The sequence below is a fragment of the Lepidothrix coronata genome, unplaced genomic scaffold (assembly GCF_001604755.1).
Source record: "Lepidothrix coronata isolate B3197 unplaced genomic scaffold, Lepidothrix_coronata-1.0 Scaffold0, whole genome shotgun sequence".
NCBI lineage: Eukaryota > Metazoa > Chordata > Aves > Passeriformes > Pipridae > Lepidothrix > Lepidothrix coronata.
The window spans coordinates 10,794,266-10,821,595 of record NW_016690180.1 but is presented as its reverse complement, the minus strand read 5'-3'; the positions used below and the strand labels follow the sequence as shown (position 1 = coordinate 10,821,595).

The 27,330-nt window shown below is 42.1% G+C and overlaps 2 protein-coding genes across 7 annotated transcripts in view; one reads left to right on the top strand and one right to left on the bottom strand.

Moving 5' to 3' along the window:
• The window catches only part of SMIM14 (small integral membrane protein 14), a 54,769-nt gene extending 30,214 nt beyond the window's left edge, over window positions 1-24,555 (bottom strand). Inside the window, exons 1-2 of one of the 5 annotated variants that reach the window (XM_017817878.1) lie at window positions 24,462-24,555; window positions 20,441-20,668 (exon numbers count right to left, since the gene is read on the bottom strand). In XM_017817878.1, coding sequence (XP_017673367.1) covers window positions 20,441-20,461 — 21 coding nt within the window. In that variant the 5' untranslated portion in view covers window positions 20,462-20,668; window positions 24,462-24,555. Of the gene's footprint in view, window positions 1-8,545; window positions 8,657-9,313; window positions 9,416-9,523; window positions 9,578-20,440; window positions 20,669-24,131 lie in introns of those variants that run through there. The other 4 variants (XM_017817797.1, XM_017818054.1, XM_017817963.1 and 1 more) reach the window with 4 other exon arrangements.
• Window positions 24,556-24,850: 295 nt separating this feature from the next.
• The window catches only part of UBE2K (ubiquitin conjugating enzyme E2 K), a 46,994-nt gene continuing 44,514 nt past the window's right edge, over window positions 24,851-27,330 (top strand). Inside the window, exon 1 of one of the 2 annotated variants that reach the window (XM_017817670.1) lies at window positions 24,851-25,019. Coding sequence is in view for 1 of the 2 variants with exons in the window: in XM_017817588.1 (XP_017673077.1) it covers window positions 24,957-25,019 (63 nt within the window). In the remaining variant the exon portion in view is untranslated. The remainder of the gene's footprint in view (window positions 25,020-27,330) is intronic. The other variant, XM_017817588.1, reaches the window with a different exon arrangement.

The following is a 27,330-nucleotide window of genomic DNA, read 5'->3' as shown; positions in this document are numbered from 1 at the left end:
GCCTCTTCAGTGAGCCCCTCTTCTGGGCTCACTGAACTCTAGTCATACAAAGTCCAATTCAATATCAATTAGGTGTACAGTAAAATAATAGATAAAGGTGTCCGCAGCAGGGAAATATTGTTTACTAGTGACCAACCAACCAAGAGGAGCCAAAATATTCAAAACCACTGAAACCCAAACAAACTCAGAATTTTTTGTATTTGTTATATAATGCATTTCCCTGTTAATTTCCATCTTCTATAATATTTGTACTTCACGCACACCCACCATCCCACAGCATCCTGAGTGTTTTGTTAGTCTTTTGATGAACTACCTACATCCAACTCACTAACCTATTATTTAACTTCCCATTATTTCAGTTGTACAGCTGAACTTTGTGAGTAAGACAGCACAGGGAATTTTACCCACTAATGTCTGCATCATGTGTCTCTTCAGACTGGATTAGAGCGTAGAGGGGAAAAATAACATGCATGGATTTGAGGTTTTTCTCTTAACAAAACAAACCAGATGTATGCGTATGTAGGACCGGTTGATTTTACCTGCAAATAGCTTTGTGAAATTTCTAGTTTTTTCAATTACTACTATCAGAAATGCAGCACATTTCCTATCACCAGAGCAATATAAAAGAGGAACAACACAGAAATGGTAACGGAGCCATTAAAAAAGAAAAGGTAGGGAATAACTAAACACAGGATAAAACTACAGAGCGGTGAAAGAAAACAAAAGCATTAGTATTTGAATAGGGAAGAAACATCACAAAAGGAAATACAGAAATATAGAGAAAAATAAAAAGAAAAATAAGCAGTACTTTAAATAAATGGTATTTTGTCTGAACTCAACAGATGCACGATTTTAAGGCAATAGAATCCACATTAAAGACATAGATACCAGACTTAATCAAAATTAAGCCAGAAGCCAAGGGCCCCAAGACATAAGTAACCAGTAGAGGTAGTCTGTATTTTTTGTCCAACGGTTTTTAATTATCCACGTTATAAAACTAGCGAAAATAAGCTTGAAATTTTCTAAGAAAACTTCCTTTACAAAGCAACTTCCTCTGTTCAAACAAGGCTAAAAATAGCTTTTGTAAAAAAGAAGAATCTTGTATACAAATTGATACTAATTAAAACATTCCAAGGATCTGTTCTCCTCTATTACTGTAATTTAGATAGTTCAAGTAAATATTGCCTTTAGTCTGAAACACTGCAACATTATACTTGGCTTTTTTATAATGTTAATTTTTAATCCCTTTTATTAACAATGCAAGAGAGGCTCTCCCATCATCTCTTTCACGCTTACACCTGCATCCTACTTTTACTGGAACAAATACTAGCACTCCCATTGGCTTCAGTGCACCAGGATCCAGTAGTTCTGCATGGCCACAGATCTCTAGAGGACTAATGATAATCTTTTTCTACCAGGCCTCCTCCTGGACATAAAATTGAGTTTTCAGGACAAAAAACCCCCAACTGGCTGACTGGGCAGCAAAAGCAAAACAGCAGGCTATAAATGGTCCTGCCAGGAGGAGTGCTGCCACAGTAAAGTGTGGCTCCAATTACAGCTTTCTTCAGCTATTTGTCCCAGCTCAGATCATTCATTTAGCTTTTCTAGGGAAAAGAGCTGCAATGATTTTGATGGCCAATACCAAAGGGGGTTCCTAGACATTAGCAACATTTTCAGGATATAAAGCAATCATCTCCACTCTCCTGATTTTGTATTTGAAAGCATCAGCATGTCTCCCTGGACTTCCAGCTGTAGCCTAATGAGTTGGCAAGTGTATTTTTGCACTACAACTTTTCTCAGGATAATTAACAAGATCTAAGATGAACTTTTCAATGCAGATTAAGCTAAGCCAGTTCCTTTCCTCATGGAAAAGTCAGTGCTTAACCATGCACAGGGACGGCTGCAACTGGTGGTGCTCTTATTGATTTCAACAGACATCAAGTTGACACCAGTCAAATAGGAGCTTGAGACACCAGTAGGAGCTCCACAAGAGAACTGTTTACCTAGCCACATCCTGCTCAAGGCACACTAGTGGGTAACTTTGCTATCATCTGACAAATCACTTGGTAAGTAAACGACTAATTAATTTTCCAGTGTCATCCATCTGGTGGTTCTTACAAATCCTAATATAACACAAAACAACTCCTTAAAAATAGGAGGAAAGCCAAAGAAACTAAGAAATGCTGAGCCAACCACTGAAGGATACTACTGTGACATGCTTTTGAGTAGCGACAGACTAAGAACTGAGAAGTGCTAAGGACCTTCCTGATATTTTTTTTCTGGTGGTCTCACAAGACTGCTGGAGCACTGGTACAACCTTTGTCCCCACAGTACAACTCTACTACTGTGTGACCACCACAACATTGTGAGCATTGCTGGACATTTTCACCCTTAAATGGTCATTTGGAGTTGCTCAGAGTGGGTAAGGAAACTCTTCTGGTGACTCTGCCAACAGCACTAGCACCTAGCGCAGTGAAGAAGGAACCACAGCACGAAAAACTTACAATTATGGTCAAAGCCCTTTCACAGCCAAGCATCACAACCCTTCTTGTAGTGAAGTGCATGAAACAGTTCACATACTTTAAAGAGTGGCAGGATCTAATGAGAACCTGGCAGGAAACTTACTATTTTTGGCCTGGGCTAACCAAGGTTACAGGTATGCTGAGGTGCATCTGTTCAACACAGAATGGTATATCAGGGAAATGCAGAAGACTATGCAGAAGCTTCTTTCAGCTTAGTTAAATCCTGTCAGTGACAAGTACAACTCTCAGAGGATGAGAACCCACACATTAAAACCCCTCACTGTTCCAGTGCTGTTTCCCACCTTCCCTTTCATGGCCCACTATGCCCATGACCCCAGTATGTGAGGATAAAGAGAGATTTCAGGCTCCAAAGGCAATAAGGCCAATATCAGTGACCAAAACTGAATTCCCCAAGGGAGCTAATAAGACTCATCAAGATTAAAAAAAGTTATTTATTTATTCCCATGCAGGTGGCTTAACATTTCTTCTGGGCAAAACACTTAGAAAGCAGCTAATTATGCACATCCAGTCATGGACCAAAAAAGCAGTCCAGCTATTTTAGAATTCATTTACTGATATTTCATATAGAATGTTATTATCAAACTCCAGCTGTCAGCTTTGGTCATCCTTTTGTTAAAATGATGACATTTTTCTGGAAGAAAACTCTCAGAATATGAAAGCTAATTAAGAGAAGATGTCAATGACACAGAACATTGTCCAAAAATAATACCCTCTTTCTGCTAAATAAATGCTTCAGCTTCATTTTAACATTTATTTCTAGTGTAGGAGACCGTGACAATGGTCTAGGACAACAAAGTTATTCCTATTGCGCTGAGTGACTAATGGTTATTTAATAATTTTATTTCACATAGGTTAATGCAAAAGGGTGAGCTGTCCTCTGTAAAATTACTAAAACGTTGTATTTCAACCAGTGTAGAGAGCAAACTGGGAGCCCTCTCCTGTGGTCATCAGTAAGGCAAGAACTCTCACTGACCTTCATGGGATCCTCCACTTGAGTAGTAAGTAGAAAAGCCAGCTCCTAGGCAAATTTGCTTACTCTCCTGCTTTTGGTTACAGATTGCTGCACTGCTTGTTGGCATTACTCTTCCCATTCCCAAACAATTGCCCATCTCCTAAATTCAGCACCCGTGCAGCTGTATGAGCGATGCACTGCTGCTGGAAGCAACACACTCTGAGTCTGAAATCCCTGCTGAGAGCACCTCTGCACCAGTCCCGAGAGCACGCCCACGCTGTGCCACGCCAACCAGAGCCAAAGGCTTTTTGTTGCAGTGCTTTGGCAGGCCTGATTCTGAACAAATGGCTACACACGGAAGAGGAGCAGGCCTTCCAGGGAGCAGACTTACTTTTGCAGGGAAACTAGAATAAAGAGTACTCCTTGCAGATGGAAAACAGAAGAGGTTCGCATCTCACGCCAGTCTCACCATGGGAGTAGAACAGAGAACCCAACTTTGCTGTAGGTTATCCCACCCTAGAAATCTTTTGCACTTAACTCTTGGGCTTCATAATACAAAACTAATAATTTACTTTAAAAGACTAAGTATAAAGAAAAGTATGCTCCTGTAACAAGCTTTATAAGCTATCTATAGAACAGTTCTGCTCTTGTTCCAAGATTTATGAATCAAGAAATGTTCAAATGCACAAAAGCAACCTGAGAGCCCAAAGAGGAACCAACTTTAAGGGTCACCCAGCGAGGCTTGGGATTCAAACCCATGAGCAAATTACCAATAACAAATCCACTGCACCCCAGCGCACCTGAGCTGTGACAACAGTCCCCACACGTGCCCTTAGCCCATGGGAACTGTGAGCAAATATGACTTTGCTCAGCCTGTAAGAGAAAAAGGTTATGCTCAGACACTTCAGAGCTGCCCTGAGCTAATGCTGAGCACCCAGAGAGCTACTGCAGTTCAGGTGGCCTGCAAGAACTCCTTATTTTGAGCTATTTTTTTTGAGGGTCAATCATTCAGGAATTTTTAGACATTTCACCTCTTTGCAAAACTAAACATTAAAAAAACCCCAAACTCTTATTCAATCCTTTACAAAAAATGTACAGTTTCAAAACAAATAAAAATGAAACCTTTTCCACTTTTCCACCATATTGAGCTAGCAAGTGCAGCCCTAAACCATGAGCTATGAAGTTTTTTGTTACTAGTTTAGTAAGAGTACAATTGTTTACACTATTAAATACCTTACTAAATCCTTAAAACTGCAAAAATACACTATTCCTTAATGTTACTTCAATCACATACAAACAGAAAATTATACTGAAATTCTTTGGAATATTTTCATTATTTTTTTCTTCAGGGATGACATATGTTTCTAATAACTTGCCACTGAGCAAACAGATTTAGCAGGGTAGCAGCATGCTGAGAAAGATAGCAGGATTTTCAATTTTCAGATGAAAGCAGCTCTATTCCCTGGCAGCCCCACTCCTAACCCCTTTAGGCCAGATCAAATTTTATCTGAAGCTAGCGAGTGCCTGTCTTCAAGTTCAATGGAAGTTGAATCAGTTTTTCTACATACCTGCAGTAAACAATTTGAAGCTTATCAATTAGAATATTTTTAATCAGTACTTATACCAGAGGGAATCTGTAGCAATTAACAGGATTTCTGGGCTTGGTTATTTACATATGTTTAGCTAAAAGACGACCCAGTTTTTACCAGAGAATAACATCCATCTAATTTAGCAGACTCACAGACTAGTTTAGATTCTCAAAAGGAAAGTGCTATGCAAATGATACAACTCTCCCCTGCACCTACTAGCAACGGATTTTTAAATCCATTACACTAATTTGCACAAGGAAAATCTATAGTACTGTTTCACAAGATCATGATTTGTTTGCCACACGTCTCACTTTCAGCTCTATAGTTTTACCACAGAAAATAAGGTATTTTTCATCTTTACACGCTTTTGCTCTAGGTACTAACTTGAAGATGAAGCATCCGACAATCTCCATGGCTCAAAAAAGCCTATGTCTAAGATTATTTCTACATTTCACAGAGCAATCTAATAAAAGGCTTACCTAGTATTTTCAAATAGGTGTGCTTAATCACAGGTGCCATCTGATCAATGTCACATAGATATGAGGATGAGGAACCCCTAACAACATTTGCACAGGAGTTCTTGTTAAGCTAAGGCCACTCACACCAGGAAGCTTTCTTTCACGCTTGATTTAGTTCAACTGTTTGAAGAGCTAACTCACAACTTTCCTTCATATCTTCATGTAATTTTATTCAGACAGCTGGGGTTTTTTTCCCTAAATAACTTTTATATGCATCAAAACAGACATAAACTATTTTATCAAGTTCTCTAAAAACACTGCCTTGCTAAAAATAAAGATTTTATGATTAACTAACAGAAAATATATGAACATTCATATGTGAATATATGAACAGAAAAGACCAAAACTCTAATACTAGAGGTCTGTATTTGACAAAGATTCAACAAATAGAGCATTGCAGGTGCTTATGTCACGTAAATGGTTGGTGCTACATTTGGTTTATTTTCTGATAAATATCTTGTCTTTCCTAGGAGAGCTCAGTCCTTTGGATCTGACATTTGTCTAGCAGCCTTATAAAGTATAAATGAAACTATATTTAGCTCCAGAAAGGCATGTTTTTAATGCATACAAAGCTGCAGTAGAATCAGAACTAATCTTAATGAGGAAAACTTTTATCAAGTGTAATTCTATCTGTTCCCACCCAAATGGGACTAATTTGTTCCATTATCTGTAAAAATACCAGTTAGACACTTTGACTAAAGCTTCTGAAGCATATCTGTTCAATTAATAACCATGCAAATGTACAACCACTCAATCATGCCAAGCGTCTTCAAATCTTTCATGAAAAGCCATATCAATCTTCACTAAGGGACCTCTTTCTTGCCCCAGCCTCAGCAAATATTGTGGAATAGGTGATGGGATGGAAAGAGGCAGATAGGACCATATTTCTCCACTGTACTGATAGCATGTTTTGTCAGTAGAAGTAAGATTAGCACAGCTAACACACACTGATCCTTCTCATATCCCTGACTGTATTCCTTCATAATTAGGAGCTAAGAAGTTTTTCTTCAAATGAGGCTCCTTGGGAACTGGGGAAGATAGCTATTGATGAATCAAGGCATACAAGCTGAAGGAGCTCTTCTGGGAAAATAATTCCTTTTTCTTTTTACCTGAACAAGGACTGCAAGATTCAGCTATGTGATACAGCCATAGAAAGTTTTCTTAGCTTCCACTGTACTTACAGAGGGCTTGAGAGCACTTGGATTTTCCAAGACATACTAGCATTTTGCAGAATCAGGTGCCTCATTAACAACTAGATGGATTTGTATTTATTGATAAATTGAATCTCTAACCTAAGAAGTTAAAACAGAAAGCTTGTTTACATCAAGTGTTAAGTGTATCAATAGCACGTATGAAATTATATGTAGAGTGTGTAATAGCGTGTATGCAAAGTAGGCTCACAGGCTCTTAGAGTTTCTTCCCAAGCAGAATATGGGCAGATGACATCAATTTTTCTATGTATAAATGCATCTGCCAAAACATTTTTGTATTTGTTGCAATGAGTAATCTGATAAACACCCAAAACATACGGAGTAAGAATCTGAATCTTGGTATGGTCAGGGCACTGTAACCTTCTCCATTCACACGCATTTATGAGAAGAGAGGATCTTGCTACTTTCACTGTACTGGCCCTGTGAAGACTCGTGAGGTTGCTAGGTCAAATTCTGGTATGACAAACTTCAGCAGAGACAGAACTTGGTCTTTAGGAATGTACGTCAAGAACCTAAAATACCTATGAGGGAAAATTCTGAAACACAAACATAGTGTTATTATACATCTCTTACGCAAATAACATTCACACACCACTGATTCTGAAGTCAAAATGTATGAAAGTAGGAAATGAGAAGTTAAAAACCAAAACAGAATTCAGTTAGAAACTTTCTCCAAAACCAAATACCAACCTTTTGAAAGCAGTACAGTACTTAAAAAATTATTAAAAACATAATGCATTTTGAAATAATTTTTATGTAGACTACTTCTTTAACAACTATTTTATTATTCTTATTTTCCCCTTAGAACAAAAGAACGTGGACTGCAGAATGTTGCCCATGTAACTGGGCCATGTAGTTTGGAATTTAATGGACTTGATTGCGATTTGTGTAAGGTGTTGCAAAATCATCACAATGTGCACAATATAAGGAATTTCATAGAACCTTTTCCATTATATTTATTTCTACAGTCAGCAAAATAATATCCAGCTAGGCTAAAAAAAGATCCACCCAGAGCTACAGAATTGCTACTCAGTTCTAAAGCAGAACCCCTAACTTACAGACCTGGGTGGGTCAGGAATGACCCCCCGCCTTCTAGAGAAGCACATGCAACAATACACTGCAGAATTACCAGTAACACATCCAGTATGACTTTACACTTATTTAGCTCCTTATACAAAAAGAACTTAAAAGACTTAAAATACAGAACTCTATCACTCAAGAGTTAGGCAAATATTGTAAATCTTGCAAAAAGAACCAAAGACACTGGAATCGCCCACCTCAGTGGCAGGGGAAGTAACAGTGCTCAGAATTGAACTGACTAATGTCAGTAATGCTAACATTACAGCCACTTTTACTTTGCCAACTGTTTCTACCATTTCAAACTTCGCTGTCAACAACACAGTCGCTATTTAAAACCAAAGATTAATTTCTTTCATCTCATTAGGTCACAGGAATTGGATGGATCTATCAAGGATTTATTCTCTCTCACTGTATATAGAAGAAATAAGAAAGTAAAATTGATATCCCCCACTTCTGATTTTTTGAGCCGATGTCTGCTTTTGGAAAGGAACAGCAATGACTAAAGGTGGGTGGCACTCAAATAGCCAGGCATGTAAAGGCTTCTAATACATAACCCACTAATACTCACTAGAGATACAGACCTTCCCCAATAGGCACACTAACGACATTAACATAATATGCTATTAAGACCAAAAGAGTCAGATGTCCTCACCTCTAAAAAGCAGAGATGGTTTTCAACACTTTTCTTCGTGCATAGACATGGATGTTCAGTCAGTATTACCACACAAGCAGCCTTCAATCTAAAAGGCAATCCTGAAGACACCTGACCAGAAAAACAAGTGTTCGCCAGGAAACAAGTTTTTGATGTAGATCGTGCACCGCATTCAGCAGAAGCAGTGGTTAGCTAAGGCCTCAGAACTGCCATGGAAGGCAGCTGCTGAGCTGCAGGGCAGGACAACTGGGGAACCCAGCACGGTGACAGCAGCAGAGGAATGACCATATCTTGTCACCTCCAAGGCCAATATACCCCTTCCCCACTGATTCCCTAGGAATCACATCTTGGAGCACACATATGAAGAGTTCCTGGCAGGAATTCTATCTTTAATTAATGGCAGTGTGACACTGTCCTTTTCCCGAGATTATCTTTCACAGGACATTGTTCCATTTCTCCCACTTCAGCTGCACTCTGTTTGAAAAGTGGGGAGCAGCCTGGAAGTACATACCCTGGTCTCAGCACGTCCCTTCCAGCTTCTTTCAAGAGTGAAAACTAAACCCCTTTGGCTCAAAGTATTAGACTGAGACCCTTAAAAAAACCCAACAAAACCCCACAAGAATCGACAGAAGAGTGCCACCTTGCACTAATAACCCCAACAACCAGAACAACCCAAATCAGAACAGTTGTTAAGACGTTTCTCTGGTTCGGAAAAAACGAGAGCTGCCTAGTCCCGAGCGGAGCGGCTTCGGCTCTCCTGGTGTTTACCTTCCCGGGCACCCGGCGAAGCGCCGGCGGCAGGGACGTTTCTGCACTTCAACAGGCTGAAGTTGCCCCGCAGCCCCCACCGGGGGCTCTGCCGCCACTGCCGGCCCGCGCCGCGCCCGGGGGACGGGGGGTCGGGCGGGGATGTCCGCGCAAACCCTCGGCCGCCGCCAGCCCGCGCCCTCCCCGCCCCGCCGCGGCGCCCCCGCTCACCGTGCTCCGGCCGCCGTCAGGGAGGGCTGCGGGGCGGGGGCCGGGCGGGCAGGGGCGGCCCCGCGGCGCGGCCCCGCTGCTCGGGCCGGCTCACACGTCAGCCCTCGCCACGAGACCCGGATCTGCCGGATCCCGGCTCCCGGCGGCGCCGGGGCCGGGGCGGTGCCGCGCGTTCCCGCCCCCCGCGCCCGCCCCTCCGCCGGCACGGGGGCCCGAGCCCTGCTGCGGGCGGCGGCGGCTGTGGCTCGACCGCACGGTGCGGTAGCGGCGGGCCCGGGGGTGCGCGGCCGCGGGAGCCCGGCCAGCCGGGCGGGGGCAATTCCCGGCAGCGCGTCGGCCTTAAAATAAAGCTCCAGTAGCTCGCAGCTGAGAGGACGCGGAGACAGTGCCTGCTCCGGGGCCAGGTGTGCCGGCGGACCCGCCGCAGCCTCCCACGGCCAGGGCTCCGTGCCCCCGTCACAGACACGGTCACTTCGGCCGCTTGCCCCTAGCCATCCCCACCGAAGTACGAGGGAATCGACAGGGTAGTTTCTCATCTAGAAATCTAAAGCCTGTTAAGGAGCTCATGACTCACGGGCTTCTCGGCAATTAAAGCATCCCCCAAAATATGCATTTAGATGCTGTGGAATGAAATTAAAAAGGAAAATTTCAGATCATGGCTTCTCTGTCAGCCAGTTGTGTTTACCTGTGCCTAGCCAAGGATGGGTGTTATGGAAAGATGGACCACATCCTGTCCTGGGAACAGTGATACCATGCAGGAATGCAGTTGGGATTCTACAGGGAAGACAATCTTGTCCTCTAATATTTCAAAGGCTGGCTTACCTCCTCCAAGCCAGGAAACAAGGACAATACTACAATTACAGTGAGAAAAGAAGGTTGGACGGAAGTTTTGAGTGCTTTCAAGTTGATAACTCCTCGTGGCGCCAGTGCCACATATGACCCACGTATAACTCACAGAGTCTCATATGACCCACATATGGGGTAAGCTTGGCTGTTCTCATTACTATTTGCAGTTGTAATGGGACTTTTAAGTCTCCTTTCATGGCTACAGACTTTTTCCTGAAAGTTTTTTGCTAGTCTTTGGTGTCAGGCCTACGTTACTCTGCCAAGTCTCGGGTGCATTGCCAGTTTGGCAGCCTTGTGCATCCAGCCATCCTTGGTGTGCAGATCTACCTCTCTCCGAAAGACACAGGTAGGCTACCTCTGCTCAATTAGGACATAACCATTCCACTTCTTGAGAGGCAGCAGGCAGGCTACCTTTGTCTAGCTGTGCCATGCAGTACTGACTTGCTGTGAATCTTGCCTCTCCTTTCCCATATTTCAGCCCTTTCTCTTGTCTTAGCACCCAACTAACAAGTGGCAATACTGAAAAGGCAGGCAAGGCACTGACACAAAGCCAGGCCATCACACAAAACAGCTAAACTATGCAGGGCTTGTATCATCTTGCATACCTCAATCCAGTGAACTGAATCTCTGGTAGGGCACGAGGGATGCTAAATTTTATCTTTAATTCGGAAATATGGAACTACATCCCTACAATGTTTCCTGGGAGAACAGGTTTCTTGACAACCTGTCCAGGAGTTTAGACCGCAACTGGAACCATGAACATCAGCAACATCAAGGTACACTTGGCTTGAAGTATACTTTGGCTGTTCTGGCCAAACACTGAGCTAGCCTAGACAACGGTGTCAGAGGGTAGTCAAGGCAGAATTATTAACTGTTAGCTGCATCATTCCTCCCAGCTTTCCCTCAGCCATCCTCCTAACCCTTCACCAGGAACAAGCCACCTTCGAAACAAGCAGAGGCAGCTTCCCAACACCATTAAGCAGCCTTGCCAATATGTCTCATACACAGAGCACACAAGACTAGCCATTGTTCTAGAAAATGGATCTGAGATCCTGAAATCCTAAAACCAGACACAGCTTACCATTAGTCCTGGCTCAAACAAGAGAGGAGAGTAATGGCAACTACACAATAGCAGAGAGGAAGGTTCTTCCTGCCAAGCTGAGGCAGGAGTGCCGAACACTTCTATTTGCTTGCCAAACATTTCTATTTTCTTGCCAAACAGCTCTTGGACAAAGTCAAACAGCCTGCTGTTGCTAAAAGGGTGGCAAGCATACTTGGAGCAACCATTGAAATTGAGAAGCGAGTCTCATAGTGATTGATTCTTGAGAACTGAATTTGAAAAATCCTAGAACTGGAAGGGCAAGACTAAGTGAGCTGGACCAGCAGCATCAGATTCCTTGTCAGCAATAATATGAGCCTGCAAAGAGTCTATAAAGGAGAGGCAGGAGCTCATGGTGATGACAACTGAGTGATGTACAAGAAAGCAGTATGCAATGATGGCACTTACAGCCATAGCTGTGACGTCTTCCTCTCTTTGAATCAAATGCAGCCTCTTCAACCCCTGGCGCATTACACCTTTCTGCCTCATTTGTCACATCACCCCATTCAGGTAATGTCTGGTAATGTCTTGGAATTCTGCCTTGAAAAGGTGTGCAAGCAGCACTATCTGGGCAGCCAGCCCTCCAGGTGAGATACAACCCACCCCTCCCTACTCTGGTTTCTTCACCTCATGTTGTTACTGCAAAGTTCTGCATATCTGTAAATAGTTTTACGTAACTGGTCTCAGTAAAAAGCTGAGTTTTTTTTTCAGTATTGTATTCTGCATTATTTGCACTGCCTTTTTGACATCAAAATAACAACTGTTTTCCTGATTATTTTTCTTTGTTCAACATATATGTTCCTATTGGCATTCTTGGAAATATAGGAAGCCAAGGTGCCTAATGAAGGATGAAACTTTAGACAATGAGCTGTCAAGGAAGAGGGGCAGGCAATAGGAGCTACAGAAAGTAGAAACCAGGAACAAGAGAAATAATGCATAAGCTTTTTGCTTTCAAATCAGCAAGAACATATACTTAAGCAAAAAGTAGCTGGGTATTTTGCATAAAAGATTTTGCCAGAGCATCCCTCAGAATTTGTCCCTCCTGGTTCCCACGGGCAAATGAACAAGCCATAGCAGGCACTGATTCTATCTCAGCTTCCTACTCCCAGGCTTCAGCCATCTGCTCCCCTTTATACTCACAAATTTAGCGCACGATACAGTAAAGCAAGATCCTGATATGGAGGCTGTTTTCAGACTCACTCTATGAAGTCGCCTTTCTGGCAGTCAAACTATGATGCAAACAGTGATGACTTAGGCTACTTTATGAACAAAGGCATGAGGTGCATTCAAAATCAGCTAGTAACAAGGACAGAATAGTAAATCCACTGATTTTGGCACACTAAAATAATTGTGCTGCCCACTGCCAAGCTAAAACTGTGAAAACATCTCTGCTTGAAGGGCAGAAGATGGTAATGTTCCTTCCACCAATAACCCTGTACAATGGAAGAAAGTGGGAGCTGAGCAAAACTTACTATGACATTCTTACATCCACCATCTGACAGTAGTGTGGATTGGGCACTTTGTAAAGCAACAGGCAGATGTCACATTCCACATCACAGTGCTGGCTTCCAACTTTTCTACTCCAATAGGTGATGGAAAAGCAGGAATCATGCTGATGATCTAACTTGCCAAATAGTGGATGAGCTTGTTTACAGATACCCAAGAACATTACTTTTCCCATTCTGAAGTTCTTTTTCTGCTGATGTTCTTCTCATCTTTGCTGCATAAGTGATGTCACTAGGCATTGCATTGCTGACATCCAGATACTCTGTGGAGTGGAAACTCTTCTTCTGCAATTAATGCAATTTTATCAGATCTGAAAAATTACCTAGAAATGGGGCAAATCCTCTTAATGTAACTCCTTTTCCGCTTCCTCTCTTCTTGTATGCAGTCCGTAATGAGTAGATAATGCTATTCCCAGAAGGAGTATGGATGAAACTCTGCTGTAAATTTTGATACTGAAGAGCCACTTGGAAGAGGTCTGCAGAATGGTGGAAAATGGTACCCAGGAGGTGGAAAGGAAAAGATCATAAAAATCCTTGTAGTAGCAAGGTAGGAGAGGCCTTTTGGTAGCAACACTGGGTTTTTTTGAAAGGGAAATCTAATTTTGGAAGAAGAAGCCAAGTCCTTTGGAAAGTTGCTCACAAACATTCCTAGAATTCAGCTGGGCTGGCATTTCACAAAGCACTGGAGAATTGCGAAGCACTTTGGGACACTAGGCAGCAAGCCTGTGAATTGGCTGGCACAAAGACTATATTGTGTACTTAGGTTAATTTAACAGATATTTAGTCATGTGATCACCACCGAAACAAATTTCAACTGCCAGATTTTCTGTCAGTGTGCAGATACAAGCTTAATGAATGCTCAACCACAATTGTCAGAACTCAAAGAAAATATATGGCTCAGTGGAAAAAAGAAACTCCACTGAAATTGTCAGATGATCTATGGAGGATCATTTGTGCTTCTGAAGCATCAACACACCAACACAGACTTTTGGGATCAATTAGCCACAGTCCAGGGAAAACGATCAAAAAGGACTGCTGCAATGCTGCCAGATCACAGCTGCCAGTGAAGTCTTCCAAATAAGGAAATGGATGAAGGAAATCTGAAGTTGAGTGGTTGACAAGGATTACACTTACCTAAAATATTGACTAGTAACTTAGAGTAACTATGAAATGCAAGCAGGCCAATTGGGACACTTACAAGATCAGGCTTGCAAAAAATAATTTAAAAATAGAGGATTAAGTCCTGAACCATCGAATTGTTAATGATAACACTTGCTGCTAAAGATATACCATCTGAATTAGGCTGAAATGGCTCTGAAGTATTAGAACAATAAGTTCTCAGTAACGATTTAAGTTAACGGTCCACTAAATTTCATTATGATGGATAATTATTCAGTCACTGTTGAGAACATTATTTTGCAAATACTTTGGGAAATTCCCTCTAAAAATGTGGTCTCAATGAACCAACACTGGTATAAAAAAATTGTTTTCCCTCTGAAACAGAAACCATAATAGCAGCTGCGCAATTGTGGTGACCTTCTTGCAAAGGAAAGACGAGAAACAGTGTGAATGCTTCATAAGCAACTGTAGTTCACAGCCATAAACTTACCAGCAGCTAGCATTGCTATATTCATCTGAAAATTGCTACCACTTGGGAAAAACACATCTCATGTCACCCTCTATGTTCAGAGCTATTTCAGCAGTCTCAAAATGCCTCTGAACACGAGTCAGAGTCCTCAACTGTTACAGTTCTCAAAGACTTGAAAAAAAAAAAATCCCTGTTCATTTCCAAGTGAACCTCTAAGAGAAGCCATATCTAATAGATGAACAACAAGCTCAAAATGTGAGAGAGGAGATTTGACAAATATTAGGTGCAGAAGAAGATGTGAGAGAAGGAGATGAAAATAAGATCCTAAAGGATTTTTTTAACACTTTACTACATATAACTAAAAAGCAGCAATGAGTTAAATTTTCTGGTCAGGAGCTGAGAATTACTCTGATCTGAAATGGATATATGCAGTTTTGCAGTTAGTATTAAGCACTCAGTATATGACTGAAATTTAAGAGTAACCATCCATTAAAAAGCCAAGGCATTATTTACCAAGAAAAAAGAGATAACAAAAAGACAAGACGTCACACATCACTGAGGAGGTGCATCAAAAGGCATAACTCTGCCAGTCAGTGCTTGGAGTGCAACATAAAACATGGCAGCATCTCTGTATGGACTACAGAGAACTAAAGCACATTGTTGGAAAAGAATCTGATCTGTTGTCACTGTAAGCATAGTGATCTGATCTGGTTTCTGTAGCACATTCAATCATACTTTTTATTTCAGAAATCAGAACATGAGTATTGACAAGTGAACTAGAAATGACTGCTTTCTCAGCTGGGCAAGATCTCTATAGACATAATGCAAGGGTTTTAACTTGTGCACATTTGCTTTTGAGCAAATTTTGTTTGAGGATGTGGTATGATGCAGCTGGGTATTTGCTGTATATGTCAAAATGGTTGAAGAGGAGCTGTAAACCCTACAAGTGGGTTAGTATAAGAAAGAAAATTAGGCTTTACAAAACTTGACAGCACTGTCAGGTCAGGAAAAAAGAATTCTGTAGTATACCTTCAGCAAGTTTGCCAACACCACCAAGCTGAGTAGAGTGAACAACATGCTGGAGGGTAGGGATGCCTTCCAGAGGCACCTTGACCTTGACAGACTTGAGAGGTGGGTCTGTGTGAACCTTATCAAGTTCAACAAGGCCAAGCGCAAGGTCCTGCACATGGGTCAGGGCAATCGCAAGGACAAATACAGGCTGGGAGGAGAATGGATTGAGAGCAACTCTGCTGAGAAGGACTTGGGGGCACTGTTGGATGAGAGGCTGGACATGAGCCAGCAATGTGCACTTGCAGCCCAGAAAGCCAATCGTATCCTGGGCTGCATCAAAAGAAGTGTGGTCTGTAGATCAAGGGAGGTGATTTGCCCCTTCTACTCCGCTCTCATGACACCCCACCTGGAATACTTCATCCAGCTCTGAGGCCCCCAACATAAGAAGGACATGGAGCTGATGGAGCGAGTCCAGAGGAGGCCACGAGGATGATCAGAGGGATGGAACACCTCTCCTATGAGGAATGGCTGAGAGTTGGGGTTGTTCAGCTTGAAGAAAAGAAGGCTCTGGGGAGACTTTACTGCGTCCTTCCCATATCTAAAAGGAGCCTACAAGAAGGCTGGAAAGGGACTTTTTACAAGGGCTTTTTACAATAGCTTTAATAGCTATTATGAAGAAATTCTTTATTGTGAGGGTGGTGAGGCACTGGAACAGGTTGTCCAGAGAAGCTGAGGCTGCCCCATTCCTGGAAGTGTTCAAGGCCAGGTTGAATGGGGCTCTGAGTAACCTGGTCTAGTGGAAGGTGTCCCCAATGGCAGGGGTTTGGAACTAAGTTATCATTAAAGTCCCTTACAACCCATTCTATGATTCTATTCAGCTCACATTTCACAATTTATAGATTTTGAAAAACACTACACAGATTAAGGGAAACCATTTCAGTGTTTGAAAGTATGAATTTACATTTTCAGTGTTTAAATGTTCTTACCCTTTGTTAAGTGACTAAAGTAATTAGTGGACATAGATGACATCTCTAAAACTGAAGGTAATTCCTGAAAAAAAGGATGGAATATAGCCAAAGCTATATTACAGCAGAAGCCCAACTCCTCAGCAGAGAAACTACTGAGGGAGCCAGACCCTTCCCAGTGGTGCCTGGTGACAGAGCAAGAGCTGAACACAGAAAAACATTTCTTTACTCTGATGGTAATTGAACGCTGGTAGAGGCTGCCCAGAAAGGCTGTGGTGTCTCTATCCTTAGAGATATTCAAGTGGACATGGTCCTGTTAGGCAACCTGCTCTGGCTGACCCTGCTTTAACAGGAAGAGTGGACTAGATGATCTCAGGAGGTCCCTTCCAACCTTGACTATGCTGTGATTATGTGATACTGTGCCACTCAAGAGGGAGCCCAGGAGCAGGTACACCTGCAAAGCACCTTCACTGCAATTTCAGAGGAAGTAAAATTATTTGGGATGAGTGATATCAAAATACAGGGATAGTACAACACCTAGAAATAACTCTGCAGCAAGTGTTAATATCTTTTATGTCTGCTCTGTGTTTGGGGAATGGACCAACAGTGTAACATCACAAAATTCCTAGGACTAAGAGTTTGAATCTGTAAAATCTTGAGAGGAAATCATACAGCATGATTGACCACCTCCCAGCATGACTAACCTCTAATTGAGGAAAAAAAAATACAGTCTACAATACTGTCTTTAAAAGCTGACTAGTACCAATTTACCATGTGATCTTTTTGCACTCTATTAGAAAGATGGGAAAGCTGTAATAGGGAATTTTATGAGATGGGTTATACTTCACTGAAACTGCTATAATTGCTACCCTTCATTTGAGAAAAATGTACAAGACAAGAAACTCCTTACACCTAAACTAGATCTTTCACCTAAACAAAGGCTTATGCTACTACTGAAAAGAAAGACATAGAATAGTAGGGATTTTCTAGATACTGTTCTGTGACACATCGTGTGCCTGGCAGAGATCCACAGAGCAGAGAAATGGCTTGGATGTGCTGTGTTCAGGGAAACTGTACATTACTCAATACAGACACTATTTGAGCCTTGTTTGTTTAACTTGACTTTATCTTCCATGTTCTCTAATAACTTACCAGGTGCTATGTTCTTTCTAGCCATATGGCCGAACTGGAGACAATCAGGTTAGGAGAACAACAAATCAGATTGTCTTGACTTGTATTCTTGAATTGGTCCTTACCAGTTTCTATGATTTCAAGTGCAGTTTAATTAACTTTTTACACAGCTGTGGTCTAAACAGTGACTAGGGATTTAGACTTAATAATTTAACCCTAAATTATTATTCTGCGGTAGTAAGATTAATAGAAAAGTTCGGGTTTTCTTTTTTCTAATACAAAATTGTTCTAGTCTCCAAAATGCAGCTATTTTAGGATGGTATCAACATATCAACAGCAATACAGCTTGACAAATTACCCATCTGTCATGGCTGAGCTCTTTCTGGATGATCTCTGACAAACTTAACTATTTTGTAAATTTTTATTGTAGACAGTTCCAAAAGACTTTCCTCAGTTGGATTTGATGCCCATCATGACAGATTATATTGTAGTTTAGCAAGATGGCCATCATTAGAAATAAGTTCAAATTCTAGTTACAATTTTCAAAAAGCCTCGGAATCAAAAATTACTAGATTGAGCAATAATAGCTCAATTCAAGAGCACCAGATTTCTTTTTTTATTAAAAGGAATGGTATTGTCCTACCTTTCAGGATCCCTAAAATGTCTTGTGCTTTACAAAATAGAGAGACCATTGAAGGAATCCTTAACAGTTGATGATGCAAAGTATACTGGAGTATGTTCTGTGGTTTCGCTTCTGATTTTACTGCACATATTCTTGTATTATACTGTGGTTATTCATACATCTTTAATGCATATTCTCTTAAAGGCTGGAAACCTTTTTTGAGTTGGGACCACATGTACTGTATAACACTATTGCCTGCAGGAGCTTAATCCATCTCTGCAGCCTGCATGGATGGCTCTGTGTCTCAAGGTACATACATGTAAGAGGAAAGCTGTTTAGTCCCATCCTTTTCTCCTCAGAAGACACAGTGATAATGTAGGAGAACCACTTACAACATATGCTCCCTGAATAAATGTTGCCTATATTCTCAAAGGAAAAGACAGAAAGCCAGGTGGAGGCATCCCAGAGACCTACATTTGATATATATGCTGTCAGTTGGACCACTTTGTACATGATGAGCTTCCCAGCAGTTAGCTTATCTACACTGTCAGGAATATGAAAATATTTTAGCAATTTAAAATCACTGCCAAAGAAAGGAGGTTTATTTTTCATCTACCCTGGATTCCCGCATTCATTCAATTACTACTTCATAATTATTTGCTGTTCCAGTTCTAGCTCTAAACCCAACTCTGCTAATGAGAGACTCTAACTCTACCCCCAATCACTTCAAAATATTAATGTCATTTTATCTTCTCTCTTACTTGCTTCATTTAGGTATTTCCCTGGCTACCACTGCACTGAACAACAAATTTAAGCTTCCATCTTCAAGGTCCAATGTACTTCAGTCCTGATGACATTTACAAAATGGAGGTTTTTCTGAGCATCAGCCTGAAACTGATTTCAGCCCCTATTAGTTATTAAAATAGCAGCAATTGTTATTCAGTCACAAATCCTAAAGACATGAGGGGAAGATAATGTCCAGCTGGCCAAGAAAAGCTGTCCGGCTGCCCTTTTAAGGCAGCTGTAAGTCCCTTTTGTACCTTTCTATGAAAGGGAGATCACCATATTTAATTACATAAAGTTACATAGATTTGATAAGGTACTATAAGTTATTACACTAATAGATGGTAATAGAAAATACTTAAAATGGGATAAATTCTTCACTAAGTGTAGAAAATGTTTCTGAGTGGAAAACAATATACCAGCAACATAGCATGATGACTAAATGCTTTGTATCGTGGACCAAGTCATCTCTTCCCTTATAACTCTAATATTCAATAAACTGCTAATAATAGCCATGTTAGGTTGTGAAAACTATTTCTATATTCACAACTTGCTTTCACTTTGAAAGGACCCTCAAAAAGATTGCTATCTTCTTTTTGTAATAGGAAGAAAGTAGCGTAGCTTTACACATCTTCCTTTTTAAGAAAGCTTTTAGTTCCCTATAGTCAAATTGTCAGTCTGCAGATTCCAAAGTTTTCAAGGTAGATGCTTGCTCCTTAAGAATATTAATAAGCTGGGGACCTCCTGCAAAATCACAAGAACTATCTCACAGTTGTACCTGCTTTTTTTTTTCCTGCTTTTTTTTTTCTTCATGAAGCCACAAGAAACGGCCCTTAGACCCCGAGGTGTGTGTACCACCAGTTGAAAATCACTCCTCCACAAAGAAGTGGAAGCTTAGAAACCCAGTAATTTTGCAAACAGACTTAAAAGCATTGAGTCTGTTTATATCTGTGTTTTCCTACCAGAAACATCAGATTCAGATGTAACATTAATTTAGAAGATATTGGCAGGCCACTAAATTAATAGAAGTCCAGGGTGTCTTGTCAATTTATAATACAAGTTCATTACAAGTGAAGAATAACAGGGTGTTAATAAACTACCAAAAATTTCTGCACATTCATTATTTAATTAAAACTTTGCTATGTCTTGTTTAAGCCATAGATGGATTGATGTAAAATCAATACTTGAATTGATTTCTGGTCTAACTCCACTAAGTCAGATGAATTTCATCATATGAATTCAAATTGAATTACTTCAGATCACTCTAATGTTTAGCTAGAACCCATAGTGCCTTTTAATGGATGTATGTCAGCTGCTAATTACATGAAAAATCTAAATTGTTAGGTGCAGGCATCATGAGTGAATACCTTCTCTCTCTTCCGTAACATCGCATTAGTTTCTGTTCTCCTGGTTTTGGCATTTCTGCCTGCAGAACTCCTACAAGTTCTTCCTCAAGGCAGTGACAGTACCGTGAGCTCTTTGTAAGGCAAAGGGCTTCCCAACAGAGGGATCCGTCTCAAGCGAGCAAGCCAAACTGCCTGTTCCACCCAGGAGAGGGCACTCTCACACCTGGCCACGCAACCAGACATGGGCACCTATAGGAGGAACAGGAAAGTTAAGATGACAACTTAAAACTCGGTCAACTTGCACGACCAGTTAGTTATTTTTATAAATAAAGCTAATCTTTGCAATAAGTTGAGTCATCCAGATGCTGCTACAACAGGAACACACTATGACAGACAATAAACGTGCGGGCTAAATTTACTCGTAGACTCTGAAATTGCTGAATTATATGCAGCTAAAAAAGACAATTTCTGGCATGTAGGCCTCTCTGTTAAAAGCTGGGATCATAAAAAGAGAGCTGTAGGTGTAACTTCAGTGGAAAAAGAAGGTTAAATTTAAAATCGACCTAGTTATATGAATATTATTTGCTGCTGATTTTTTTTAAATAAAGCATTATTATAAATGAGCATATGAACATTTAAATGCAAAATGCATATAATCTAATACTAACATAGCCTTTAAAGTTAATACTCATATAGATAGCTCATGAAATAAATAAAATAAGAATTAAAAATGCTACAGGTTCAACTCCTGTTTCTGAAGTAACTGAAATCAATATACATATCTCTTGAGACAGCTCTCCTCTCCAATAAGAAATCTTCCAGCAACAATGAGAGAAGATCAAGCCCGATAGTTTTGATTTTTCTAAACTAAAGCCAAGATGAGGAGGGGGAAGTCTTGTTATGCAAGATATGAAACAGCAAAAGAGGAACAGAATGCTGCATGCTGGAAAGCTATCATTTCAAAAATGTAATTTTCCTGTAATCATGGGGAACAACCTCAATAATTCCAAATTCTCTCTGAGTAATTCTAATAGGAAAATATCCCATTGATATGAACAGAATAAAATTAGGAAAATATGGAAATGAGAAAACGATCTCCAAGAATTTTAACTTGAAGAACATATATTTAATCATACTTAGTGGTGTCATAAACACGTTGGAGTCCCCAGGCAGTACACCAGGGTTGTGGGGCATCCACAGTCTCAGAGAGATGGACCATGTACATGGTGACTATTCGGATGTACAGTGAGTCCAACACGTGCAAACTATGCATGAGCAACAGCCACTTTTCCATGAAAAGGTGGGCAAGTGTGTCCTATATATAGGTTGTATGATAGACAATACTTCCCATATGACATGGGAAATGATACAGGATACGTGATTTAGAATGTTTGGTTATCCTAGCATTGGCTAATGAACACTGTCAGCCTTTCCCTGTTGAGAGCTTGGGCTGAGGCCTTACAACCACTGATCTTATGTTACAGACACTGATCCGATTAACTTTACTCCTGCAGTAATCTTACATAGTTTGAACTTCATTTATATACGGTATCTCCTGCTCCCACTTCCAGAAGTACTTCAAAGCAATATGCCTAACATAGTAAACAACATGGATACTCAGAATTGTATCTCCCACTCTATTAGTTATGATCAACACCAACACACAAAAGAATAGACCAATCTGCAGCTGGTCTGTGAAAGTTGCTATTGAAAGAACTGGTTGGTTTGAGGCTAAATTGATGATAGGATCAATGAAAGAGCTATCTCCTGAAATCAGATACACTACAAAATTTTATAATTCAAAACGTGAGCTGACTATGTTCAATGGACTAGAGTTTTACATTTTGTGTATGGATTTTTCTAAGGGCAAAAGACTAATGAGAACTTAATTCAGAGGATAAACACAGGACTATATTATCAACATACCATAAAATATACTATGGAGTCAGACATGGAAGTCACTGAAATCAACACAAAGAGGGGATGTTATAATTTTTTTCTAAGCATTTTCTTATTTAACAAAAACAAAACAAAACCAAACAAAAAGCCCCAAACCAAAAAAAAAAAACCCTAAAGCAAACTAAAATAAAAACTCAAAGCCCCTGTTCTAAGTCTGCTAGTCTATGGTCCTGTTCTGTCCTAAAACCCTGTAGAGTCTTCTGTAAAATAGTAAACTATAATAAAGCATAAAATATAGGAGGTATACAATGATAATTCCAGCATACTGATTACATAAGGTACCGATTTTTATGTAATTTTGATCCTGTCAAAACTCGTCATTGCTCTGTTCTACCACCTAAAAAGCCTTCCTATCTTTCAGCAAGAGAAAATTAACACAGTATATGGAGATTATGAAACAGCTGTGAGATAAGTGAAAGATGTGTTTTAAGGCAAGAGAAAGGAGTGGGGTATACTAAGGAAAAGAGATACAGTAATTCATATTATTCATTCAAATTTCATTTTTGCAGTAACAGACTCTGACATTTGTAATCCAAATGAGCACATGAAAATGAACCTAGGTACAAACCAGGCAAAATCATTGCCCTTTACTACGGCCCTTACTGGATGTCTACTACCTATAACATACAAGTATACTCACGGGAACACAAAGGACTCTGACACTTGATAAAGGTCATGTTTTTCACTCCATTCAGAGCAAAATCTGAATATCAGAAGATCAGCTTCTTTGTATGAGCTGTCTTAAAATATGTGAGGCATTTAACCCAGAGATTTTATGTACTACCTGTATAATTTTTGTCTATAGTACTCATAGGAGCACAGCACACCATAAACCGAACTTTCATCTAAGAGCTCTAAGAGGCAGAAAAGAGTTATTACCCTTATTTTACTGGTGAGAGCCAATGGCACAGAAAATCACAGCCTACCTCTTTCAAAAGGAACTTAACACACATCAGTGGGACTTAGATGTCTAAATTATTCTGAAGATGAAGGTCCAAGATCATACCGTAAGTCATTAAAAAGAAATCAGACCTACTGCAAAATGGTCCTTCTCAAAAAGTACTGAAAACCTCAGCTGAAAAGCTGCATTGTACAATACATTTAAAACAAGTTTCAGTCTGAAGACAACCTAATTTGATGAACAGATGCCCATGGTACAACATTTTTGCAGAAAAATTGACTTTTTCCAGTCAAACCAAAGGGGAAGAGTAAACACACAGAGAAAGGACTAGATGCTTCTGTATATAGTTGCCAGATTTTTTTTTTGTTTGGCTCATACTTTCTTTACTGTGTATATAAAAGTCAAAATGCTGTGTATACTAATGGAGATAAATAAACAGCACTTGCAGATGACAGCCATACCAGAAGTAGACATTTGTTGAGATAAATGTCTATGTCATACATTGTCCTGCAGTGCACGGTTAAAAGGGGGCCCTATAAATTGTTTCTATAAACCTTAATGTCTTGAAAGCCTCTAGTTCCTGAATAAACAACAGTTCTAAATGCAATATCACGTTCCCCTCTGAAAATCCATCTATGCCCTTCCATAGCTTGCCTTATTTTACACAGCTCAAGCTAGCAGGGATGATTAGTGTTATCCTATTTCAGATTCCAGAACAGAAGCAACATCTGTGGGTCCTCGTGTTTGCTTCTGCAATAAAACGTAACAGTCCATTAGGCAGGACAGACGTTCGGCTTTTACTCTACTTTCAAAATCTTGTAGCAGAATCCGTAGAAAGAAACAGTTCCTTACGCTGTCCCCTCAGAGCTGCCTGTTCCTCGGCCTCCCGTGTGAGGAGACACCGGCGTCCGCAAAAGAAGGGTGAGGGTGGAATGAGGGCAAGGCGCTGGTCCGGGAGCACAAGGGGAAAAACATAGATGGGAGCAGCTGTATGGGCCAGGTTGACTAGATTCTCAAGGCACGTGAGACAGTCCCGGGTTTTTTTGCTCGGGGGCTTCCCTAGCAAACATGCCAGTTGTTTCCTCTGGGACACCTCAGGCTTTTCCCCCGCTACCTCGGACCGGCCCAGCCCTCCCGAGAGCGCTCCGTCACCCCTTCCCCAGCCGGTGCCTCGGGGTTCACCTGGTGCGGGGAGAGGGCCGGGCGGGAGCCGTGACGACACAACGGCCTCCGCTGTGGCCCGGGCCCCGCTGTGCCTGCGGGCTTTACCCGAGGAGGTTCCTCCTCACGCTCTCTCCTGGGCCCGCCCGGCCCGTGCCGGGGCGAGCGGCGCGAGCGGGTCTGCGGGCAAGTGTCCCTGGGGTGGGCGGCCAGCAGGGCGGACCTCTGCGCGTCCCCAGGTGGGCAGCGCACCCTTCCCCGCGGGGGCAGCGGGGAGGAGGTGGCCGAGAGCGCAGCCGCCTCGCCGGCACCGCCTGGCCCCAGCCCCGGCCCCACAACGGCTCCGGTGCCGCTCCGGCCGCGCTCCCGCGGCCCCTCCTGAGGAGCAGCGGCGGCCCCACCGCGCATGCTCGACGCGGGCGCCATTTTGGTGGGGCCGGGAGTTCTCCAGCGGAGCGACGGCGGAGCTCGCTGGGCCCGGCGCGGAGGGGCGGCGAGGGGGTGCCCGCTGCGGAGATGGCCAACATCGCGGTGCAGAGGATCAAGCGGGAGTTCAAGGAGGTGCTGAAGAGCGAGGAGGTCAGAACCTCTCCCCCTGCGCGCCGCCGCCACCCTCCCCCGTGTGAGCGTGGGCAGCGGGGGACGGTGCGGGCGCCCCGCCGGCCTGCGCGGGGACCCCGCTCCCCTCCCGGCCCCACCTCCCCGCGCCGGGGGTGGGCCCGTCCCGCGGCCTCGGGGAGGGGAATGGCGATTCCCGGGGAGAAGGGGCCCGCTGGCCGTTGGGAGCCGGCGGAGGGGGCCGTAGGAAGCGCGGCGGCGGGGCCCGAGGAGGCCGGGCGGGCCGGCCCCCAGCGAGGGCTCCCGGCGGTCGGTGCCCGGGAGCGCTGCCAGGCCAGAGCCACGGGGCGGGGCCGGCCCGGCCTGCGGGGACCCCCGGCACGCGCCCTCCCGCGTCCGCCCGCGCGCCGCCGGCAGGGCCGGGAGCGGAGGGATGGATGGATGGATATATGGATGGGGTGGATTGGTGAGGGCGAGGTGGGGGTACGTGACCCCACGCATCCCCCTCACCCTTTAGCTGACTCCTCTGGCCCGCCAGTACCAGAGACTGCGGGAGACGGGTTTAATGTTTGGGGTTTTTCTGAACGGTGGCCATTAAAATCCCATTTATTTAGCTTGCCTGTATACAGAACTTACTTTATCCCACTGCAGGTTTACTCACCTTCAGATTGATGCTTTTAAAGCCTCACTCATTACAGTCATGTTACCTCGTTTCCTGAACAGTGTGTTCGGAGGTATTTGGTGGTCAGGAAGAGAGGCTGACTACCTTCAGGGCGACAGGAAAGAAGTTCGGATCAGTCTGGGGGGATATATAGCAGTGTTTGCAGTGTTATATCAATACAGCTTTTGCTGTGTCTGTGTCTGAGTTGGTGGACGTCAGCCAGATAGGTTTTAGTGGTTGTGTCGTCATTGTCCTACTTGGGATGATGTTGCAGGTTAGATGCTTGTGAAATATTAATGTGAATATGTAACTCTTAAAGATGGTGTTTTAGAAATCTGGATGTATTCACAGAGGAAAAATTGGGAGGATAATTTTTGAAAGGTACTAATGGCTTAAGGAAAACATGTTAGGGTAGCAGTAGTTGATGTGCTTTTAAATTGTGTGCCAACAGCATTGTTGCTATGCAGCTTGAACTAGCACCTAGAAAAATGTAAGGGCCTTGTTTTACAGCTGCCTTCAGAGCCCAGGCTGATTTTGCCAAGCTATTGGACTGCAAATACAGAATTGCGTGTAGACTAAGAGAAATTTCTAGGTGGATACCTTTATACCAAAGCTAGATCTAGACCTCATACCCCATATAACCAGCTGATACTGTGGAAACAAAGAAGTCTCTATTTGGAAGTGCTGTGTACAGGCTTCAAGACCCTTCTTTTTTTTTTGGTTTATGTAGAAAAAAAAAGAAGCCTTAACTGAAATAGGTTTTGGAGGAGGTCCATGCTAAATTTTCTTACTGTAAAGGTTGCATCTAGTGTGTGCATTTTTCATTATTCCTATTTGTTTAGTCTGTGCACTGAAGGGCCTAGTACTGAATTTTGGAAATGAATACTACTATAAAATAGCCCTTAAGCTGCCTAAAGCTTCCAGAAATAAGACCATAATTCTTATGAAACTCAATTTATGGAATTTGAAAATTATGGTACAGAAGACTCTGATATTTCTTCTTTTTTTCTGCCGCTAGCGAGCTATACATGAGTGTTACACTGATGTAGCAGTATGTATAAAACTGCTGTTTACAGACTATACTAGCTCCCCTGCCTTGAATGCAAAATTTCAGCATTACTCAATCGTTATCAAAGTTGCAAGCAAATGTTTTTTATGAACATTTGTACATTCCAAGGCAGTCAGACTATGGTGTCAGTATCACTGTTCACTGAACGTGAAAATATGTGGAGTGAGACAGTGAATAAAAGTCCAACTAAATACTACAAATTGCAAAAGAACAAAAAAAGGTTTTCTTTCTGTGTACTAAAATTATTATTAGACTTTGTTTCTTTAAAAAAGAAAAAGAAAAGTTTTTCTTAAGTGGTCATGCTAAATTTGTTATTTAGAAGTTTTTAAGTCCCTCTCTGAAGGCAAAGTAGCTCACATTACCTGTACTTAAATTATTCTTGATTTAATGCTTTGAGTTACACTTGAACATGAAGAGCAGCCCCCTCCCCCGTTTCCTTCTAGATGCAGGAGGAGCACAAGTGCCTGGGGAAGGGGGCAGGCACACTGGGAAAAAGTACAAAGAAGTTTGTTCTCTGTCTTATTCCAGTACTCACCTTTCAGCTGAAATAGAGTGGTGGAACTAGAGATGTTTTAAAAGGGAGCAGCTGGATGGCAGTTAAT